The 8,890-nt window shown below is 36.6% G+C and overlaps 1 protein-coding gene across 1 annotated transcript; it reads right to left on the bottom strand.

Annotated features, from left to right (window-relative positions):
- Nucleotides 1-6,178: 6,178 nt before the first annotated feature.
- Nucleotides 6,179-8,670, bottom strand: LOC131063633 (probable BOI-related E3 ubiquitin-protein ligase 3). Its single transcript, XM_057997519.2, has 4 exons — nt 7,918-8,670; nt 7,670-7,806; nt 7,099-7,574; nt 6,179-6,990 (listed from the first exon to the last, which is right to left on the bottom strand). Exons 1-4 carry the CDS (start codon nt 7,992-7,994, stop codon nt 6,451-6,453), a joined length of 1,230 nt encoding a protein of 409 aa, XP_057853502.2. The 5' UTR covers nt 7,995-8,670; the 3' UTR covers nt 6,179-6,450.
- Between the last annotated feature and the right edge of the window lie 220 nt (nt 8,671-8,890).

Genomic DNA, 8,890 nt, shown 5'->3' with positions numbered 1-8,890 from the left:
CCCTAAAATTAATTATTATTAATAATCTATATAATTATTTTAATGGGTATTTTTGTTTTTGATTAAAAAAGCAGTGAGAACCAAGGTGTTGACCCTTTACATAGTAAGAACTATAGACAACACCATAACATCACTTAAACAACACTAAGAACAATCATTCCAAAATAAAAAAACAAACAAAGAGTTTAGAGCAACAAAACAAGGGGGACCCCCAGCAAAACAGAGACCAGAAGGAAATCAACTAAGGGGCCGACTTGTGAACCCTAGTCATCTCAATGACCTTATTCCAATCATTGTACAAAAATTTATACAACTCCCTAGCTTCATCTTTATCTGCATCATCAATAGCAGTGTGCTTCCGCGGGAGGGAGAGGGTTAACGCCGAGTTGTGCAGCACCTGCAGACAAAATTTGTTAACACTAATGATTTGCTTATCACGTTCATCCATCCTATGCTTGATTGCCTTTATCTCTTCCCTGATGTCCTTAACCTCCAAAAGTGGGTCCAAGCTATCAATACGTTTCAGAAGGTCCTTGACCTCACCGCCAATGTTCTGGAGTTGTTCAATGGTAGGAATCCCATGGGGAATATCTTCCTCTTCTCTATTATCCTCCTTATTGTCCTGATTGATCAAATTGTCCGCTCCCAAATTCTCCTTAGCATCCTTAGGGGTCGTTGCTTCCTTAGCCACATCGTCCTGAGAGACAGTAATAGCCTGGGCTCCAGTAGTGTTAGTACTCGAGTCCACCATATTCATAACCTGATCAGGGTCCACAAGGTTAATTTGGTCCACAGGTTCCTCAACAGACGTAACCTTCCCAACATCGGTAGGGTGTCGAGAAAGACCTTCCTCAGTCCCATGCACCGACACCTTAACTTCCTCACCACCCTCCGCCCCAAACATAACACCCCCATCCTTGCCATGTGCATCCTCCTCCTCCTCATCAGAGTCAGAGATATTTTGGGTTTTTATCTTCTTCTCTGAGGAACCCTTGGAAGCAATTATGTGGGACCTCCTCCTTCCTCCAATCTTTGGGGTAGGGTATTCATCTTCTAAATCATCAGAAGAAGAATTGTCAATGACAATTCTCTTACGTTTTGAGGGGGATTTCCCTTTGCACTTGGTCTGAGTATGGGTTTTATCTTTCCCCACTGAGGAAAAGGGCACAAAGTGCAAGGCAATCTTCGAGATAGAAACATAGGAGGGGAACTGAGGGGCAACAAAAGCTTGGTTGGCAAATTGAAAAAATCCTAGGGAAAGTGAGGCCACTAGGGAAGGCCGAGAGGGGATGCAAAGCAGCCAACAGAGGTTGGTAAATCATGAGGATCTTGTGAGAGCATAGAGACAAGTGGAAATTGTACAACCTATAAATGAGGCCCTGATGTAGGGGAATGGGCGACTTATCCCCATTTTTGGGGTCAAGGGCTTCCTTTATCTAAACCTCCAAAGAATGCAACAGAAAAAATGACAAGCAAAAGAGATCATTATTGTGAAAATGGTTAAGTAGGGGCAAGTGATAGTAATAAAATACCTTGTAGCGTCCCTCCAACATGAAATACTTCATAATCATCATGCAAATCTGGTTCCAAGGGTATTTCAACTCTTCTCTGGCAAAACCACCTTGCATTTTCACCAGTTCCTCCTTGCCTTTGAAAAATCTTTTGAGTCCCTCGCTATTGGCAACATGACTGGTTCTCTTCTATCTTCTCCCATCCAAGGAAAGGCTCGTCACCTGAGCAATAGATTCCACAGAGACATCAAAAGAAACCCCACCAACAAAAAACCCTTATGTCCATCCAGGAGTTCGCAAATTGGACCGAGAGTTGCTCATCGTGGTCGACAAGGCTTTCCATGAACTCTGCCACCCCGCCTTCAACACAGTAGTTCCACACAACTGCATCTTTTTTGAAATCCTTTGGGTTGTTAGGTTCATACTGCACTCTGTCCCCCCACCCCCATAGTTTTAGCAGAGAGCGTATTATCAGTAGTAGACATGAGCAACAACACAAAGTAAGTGTCGAGAGAATAACACTTAGCAGAAATAGAAACAAGTTAATTAAGTAATTTTTGTTACTTAAGTAATTTAAATTGATATTTTTGTCTTCATTTCATTTTGAGTTAATTATTTTTAAAATATAGTTAGTATCAAATTTTAGTTTGTTGTTCAAAAAAATTCAAAGATGTCAAAGTCAATATCACATTATAAACCAAACATATATCTTATTGCTTCTCAATTGTTTTGTTTTCTTTACTTTAATTATATTAATAATTGTTTATTCTAATCTCAAATCATTTAAATTTTAAGGTAGAAAGTACACAATGTAATTTCCTACTGATCCGTTATTTATTTTTGTAAACACTCAAATATTTATTTAAAATAAAAATAAATACTATAAAAATAATTAATACTAAAATTTATTATTTTTATTTTTTATTTTTAAGAAATAAATTATAATTATAAAAATAAATCATATAAATGATTTAAACTATATAAATTGAAACTTGTATGACAAGTTATTAAGTTGTTGTCAACATGGATTTCCATCGTAACTTCTAAGTTGATTAGAGTTGAATAAGTGGCTTCTAAGTTGAATATGTTGAAGGTGGGGAGGTTCCCCTTGTCACCTCCCCTATTGTGGGCCATTCCAAATAAATCCTTTGAAAAAAAGAAGTTATTGAGTGAATTTACTTCACTTCGCAATATTTTCACACTATCAACTCAACCTTTTAAATAAACAAACACATAATGTAAAAAAAATTTATATATATATATATATATCCAATTTTATATATATCCAATTTTACTTTTGTGTTTAATTATTTGTTAGCCTAGTTTTAACTTCTTCTTTTTTTCTTTACACTCTAGGTTAGACATGGTACATCACAAACAATTAATATAACATTTGAACAAAGTGTATCATTTATTTATTAGTACTTTATTCTATTACATGTATAATATAAACATTAAATTTTAGATGTAAAGTGTAGAACAAAGGGTGTATATTTTAATAGTTTTATGTTATTTAGGTAAATGTTGCATATGCATGATTTAAGTGTGTTATTTACCGAGACATGATATGTTGTCTAGTTCAAAATTCAAGTTTCTTATTCAAGGCACATTGTAAGATTTTATTGCTACTCATTACCACATGTGCCAAAATTTCAAAATTCATGCATCTAGACTTATTTTAAGACACCATTCTAAATCATTTGCATCATGGATTGAGTCAAAGGAGAACTAAACAAGCATTCACCATAAGTACATTACCCATTTTCTATTAAGTGCATATATTGTCAAAAGTACACTTCAAAGATATTTTCCAATACAATCACTCATCATTTTAAACAATATACAAACATCCAAACATTGACTCTTTATTTTATTATTAACTTAGTATGTAAGACACAAGGTATTTCACAACCTTAATCCTTACATAACAAGCCCCATAATAATTCTTTTATTTCCTTCCTTTGGATACTCTCTAACATGTTCAATGTGATTCTACCTTAAATACTCAACTACTTAGGATTTATTGTTTTGGTCTTCAAATCTATAATTTAATGCTAGATCTTAATCATTAATCGTGTATGTCATATATATTTAATTTTTCATTTATAGATGTACAAAACCCTATTTACCTTCCATTTCAATTTAATATATGTTTAATTTTACTCTTACATAAGAAACCACACAGTAATTTTAGCACCACCCTTTGTTTCCTTACTTTGGATACCACTAAGAAAAAAGTCAAGCCTTTGAAGACTCAATCCAACGCTAGACAAGATTGCAACCTTTAGATCCATAATTAAATACTAAATTTCAATCATAATCTTTTATCACAACATGTCATAAAGTAACAGTTAATTTCAAAGTACACTTACTCTATTTACCTTCTTTTTCAAAACACATTAATCAATGTTTTTTTTAACTCATTTAAATCCATTATCTTTACTCTTTCCACACTTAACTCACTTCACCCATTTAAATATTTATATATTGAATCTATTCTCTTTAATGTTTAAATATTCAAATATTAAATCACAATTAATTCATTTGACCCATCTAAATATTTATAGAAAAGATATAATAGATTATTTACTCAAATCACAGTTCATACATCGCACCCATCCAAATGTTTATATAAAAGGCGTAATAGGTATTCTTAATAGTTTTAATGATCTTCAAAACAAACCCTTTTATTAAATAATTAGCAGGGCCCAGAATTCATTCAACTTATCCCGACTTTAACAAAAGAGGAAACATGGGTTATTCAAACTTCCTTTTTATAGTTTGTTCGATCTTTACCAATCTTCATAAATGCCTGAAGACTAAGATGGAACATTTGACTTGTGCAAAACCAAGTGGCGCAAATTTCTGTACAGATTGGCGTAGATTCCGCGGGGTTGGAATGAGTCCACACTGTTCCATAAGGCCCCATTTTGTGTATGACTGGTACAGATGAACCCACTTTATTTTTATGAAAAATACTCATAACCCATACCCATTTGATAAATAAATAACAAAATGATTTACCTGTAAAACTTCTTCAGCCAAGAACAAACTGGTCATGGAGATATTAAAGATCCAAAAACGAAAAAATAGCCTTCTATTAACCTATTTGAACCAGAGCAACAAAAGATGCCTATCCTGTATATTTCGATATTTCAAATTCTCAACGGATATAAATTTTGTGTGTTTTTCATTCGCGATATTTCATTATCACGCTGAATGATCACTCAATTTCGGAATAATTAGGGTTGTCACTCTGAAAAGTTTTGGTTTTGAACCCTCTGCTACCTTGGATTCTGAGTGGCTGTTATTGAGAGCAAATTAATTTTGTTTAATATTTTCTATTCATTTCAATTTACATTTGAATTTTAAAAATAGCCCTTTTAAAGAAGAATGATTTTAAATCACCAGGGTTTGCTTGTTCAAATCCTCAACGGCACTTTAATGCAGACTGAGGGCCCTTGAAATTTTCGATTAACGTTATTGAACCACACGGCGATGATTACAGTGATCATATCTCTCCTGCAATGGTGAGGGCGGCAGGGATCAAGTTAATACTGCAATTAACAAAAATCTGAGCTTAACCCCCAAAAGACCAGAGAATAACCCTAAATCACAACCCATACAACTCGATATCAGTTCTTTAATTCAAACTAATAACCACATTCAGGGCAGCGATTTAAAAAACTTGATTGCAGCCTAAAACGATTCACAGAATAACACGAAATTCCTAATGACCGAAAATGGAGGTAATGATCACATTCAATCTTGATGGGCATCGTATAAAGATTATAATGGGGCCATGGAAGTCATGTCTTTGAATACTTTTGAAGATTGTCATATCAATAAATCTATTATGAGATCGCTTCCTATTCAATCCTGAAAAGTTTATTGATTACCTTTATGCCAAGGTAAGAGACCTGGTATCATCAGTTTTACCTTTATGTCAAGAGAAGGGTTCTGTATATTGGACATGATTTTGATAAAGTTACAGAACCTTATGTTTCAATAAACTTCAATTCTATAACTTGCCCCATTTCTGTAAATAAGAATATATTGAAAAGATTGATCCAGAGCTCTGATATTCGACATGATTTCGATTAAGTTACAGAACCTTATGTTTCAAAGAAACTTCAATTACATAAGTTGCCCCATTTCTGTAAATAAGGATATATTGAAAAGATTATTTCAGACGTCTGTATATTGGATATGATTTCCATGAAGTTACTGAACCTTATGCTTCAAGAAACTTCGATTCTATAAGTTGCCCCATTTCTGTAAATAAGGATATATTGAAAAGATTGTTTAAGAGCTCTCTACATTCGACATGATTTCAATGAAGTTACAGAACCTTGTGATTCAAAAATCTTCTATTCTGTAAGTTGCCCCATTTCTGTAAATAAGGACACATTGAAAAGATTGTTTCAGAGCTTTGTATATTGTACATGATTTCCATTAAGAGATTTTAATTTAAAATTATTTCTGAAATCAACTGTATATATTTTTAATCAGAATAACATAAGTCCGTTTGATTAGACCTCTTCGTTATAAACCTAAATTATATTATAACAGTTCAGGTATCAACAGTCATAAACCCTGAATAATCGCGGAGTTATTAATCGTTTCATTTAAGCCTGTGAAAGACCATCATGGTTTGTAATTGCATATGGCTAAACAGTGCTCGAGTTAGGCATCACATTAAACCCCAAAAGAAGAATGGATCAAAAACAGTTCCAGGTCCATCCTCAGATAAGAAAAGATTCAAGGAGAATGCTTTTTTCGGTCAGCAATTGCAACACCAAAATTGCTTATAATATGAAATTCTTGTAAATCAAAACGCAAAAGTTCCGGTAGCCTAAAATGAATTTTCCATGTACAAATTGCTATAGCCCTAAACGAATATAATGTCAGAGATTTCCTTGTTCCTGTACCTAGAAAGTCAGGACATGTAGACCTGTACACTTGCATTCTTGGTGGATTTACAGAGTGGGCAGTTCTCGAGTCTGGTGTCACAATCCTTGCATACACAGAGATGTCTGCAGGGCAGCAAGAGAATGCAACAACTGTTGCTTCTGCAAACCCGGCAAATTCGCTGTTCCTTCAACTCAATGTTTTCTCTCAGGGTCCTCGAGTGCGCATCATCTGCATCAGAATCATGGCAGCAAGACTGAGCATCTTCAGCCTCGCTGTCACCACGCCCTTCTCTGCTTTGTTCTCTTGTCTGTACCAAAACCTGTTCCAGATTGGCCCTAAGAGTATTGGCAATGCTTTCATTATTCTTGGCCACGTTTTGCCAAATCTGGGACTCCACGCTCAGCTGTTTCAGACGCTCTTCCAATTCTGCATTCTTGCGACTCGCCTTCTCCAGTTCGGCATCTTTTCCCTCGAGCCTTCTCAGAATCCCCTCTTCAAGCGCCGCAACCAGGACTCTGTTATGTCTCTGCCGCTTCTCCTCCACCGCAATTCGAATCTTCTCATTCTACAAACCGAGCACCCAAATCAAAATCCCACTCACATTGAAACAAAACAAAAAAATTAACAAAAATGTTCGTTATCAGAGATCTGGATTACAGGGAAAAAGCTTTACATGCATAGTAATGAGCTGGTCAATCTCCTCCTGGTGTCGTTGCATCTGGGCTGTCAGGTCGTCCCCAAAAATACACAGCCGTGTGGAGGAGGAAGAATTAGATGAAGAAGAAGGATTCGTGTTCCGAGCGCTTGTGGATGCGGGGGCCGGATTGTTCAATCGGGCGTCCTCATATGCGAGCTGAAGACCTGTTGGAACCAGACCTAAAGATTGAGGCAAAGACGCAGTAACGGCTGCCGCTGCGTTTTTCTGCTGCAAATCTGCCATATTCATATTCATATTCATATTCATGCTCATGTTCATGTTCATCAATGTAAGCTGCGAGATTTGTTGTCTCTGATGCTGCGTGAGCATAATTTCATCTTCCCTGGCCCTCTTTCTGGATCCAGACATATTATTACAGGTCAGTTCGCTCTCCGGGTCGCTGAACACAGTCCCATTCAAAACATGCTGCTGACCGAAATTCAATCCAGCCACTGCATTAAAACACACCCACAACAGATTAAAACACACCCAACACATCCAGAATTCATTCCCCAAGCTACACAAAACCAAAAAAATCGCAGCTTACCCGAATTGTAGACCGGAAACAAATTGGCCGCACTGATGTTCGGTTGAAGCTGAAAAGCTTCTGTCAACGAAATGGGCATTACAGAACCAGGCGCCATTAAATTTCTGTTATCTCTTCCAACAGGACTTGCTCTCGCCCTTCATAAAATCAAAACACACCAACCAACCAGCCAAGTTCTTCAGTAAATCGAAAAAAAACACTTAAAAAAACTCAACATCACAGCATACCAATCAAGAACAACGACCAACCTGTTGTTATTACTACTGCTGTTGCGGAGATCCGCCATGAAAGTATTACTCGAGGGATGCTGGGCTTGAATGGCCATAAATCTCAGATCCTTCCTTCAATGGGCAATCCTTCCTTGAATTCACAGCCCTTTATGTATCCTAAATAGTTGATGGGCCTTCAAGTGGGTTGAACCAGAAGGCGGGTAATGAAGGAAAAATGTGTGAGCAAGCAAGAAAAACAGTACACCTACATGCAGAAGGATGAGGAGGAGGCGACCATTAAGCAGTTGGGAGAGCGAGACGTTTGGTGGGAAATGCGAGTAACTAAAGATTGTTGATGAGTTATGATTTATTTACCAAAAGCATAGCCGTATCCTATCATATCATGCAAATGCAAGCAGTTGGTGTGCATATCAATCTCCAGAATAACAATCCAAACTGCTAAAGGACGGCAAATTTGCGCCAGGATTGTAGCGATTTCGTTGCTTCTGACCAAACTCTTTTGTGGATAAAGTTAAAGAAAGCATGGGGGGCTTTAACGTACCAATTAAGGTGGCGAAAGGAGGGATAAGTATTTAAAAACTAAATTTCAACTCTCCTCCTACGCAATCCGCCAAACTGGTCGATTCGATGCGTTTTTATCTTGATAAATGAATGAATGAATCGTTTTAACCTTCTCTTTTCTTGCCCCTCCTCCTTTATTTGTCAGCGCCGTCCTATTCATGGCTTTACCCAAATCAATATCAACACCAACTTACCTTCATTACTGCTCGCCATCTGGACGGTTAATTTTAACTCTCCTCATAACTTATAACCCGCCAGTGCCACTCTTTGCCCCAACGGCCGGCAGTTAATGAGTTGAACAGCTAATCTTCTTTTATATCTTTTCTTGAAATTAGCCCGTGAAACCAGACGCTTTTTTCCCAACGCCATGATTCTCACGCATCTTCTTTCTCATCCACCATTTTTTTTTTTTTTTAAATTTCCTAATTTC

Source organism: Cryptomeria japonica, chromosome 4 (genome assembly GCF_030272615.1).
Source record: "Cryptomeria japonica chromosome 4, Sugi_1.0, whole genome shotgun sequence".
Taxonomy (NCBI): domain Eukaryota; kingdom Viridiplantae; phylum Streptophyta; class Pinopsida; order Cupressales; family Cupressaceae; genus Cryptomeria; species Cryptomeria japonica.
Note: the sequence above shows the minus strand (reverse complement) of the source record. Positions and strands in the feature narration are given on the sequence as shown.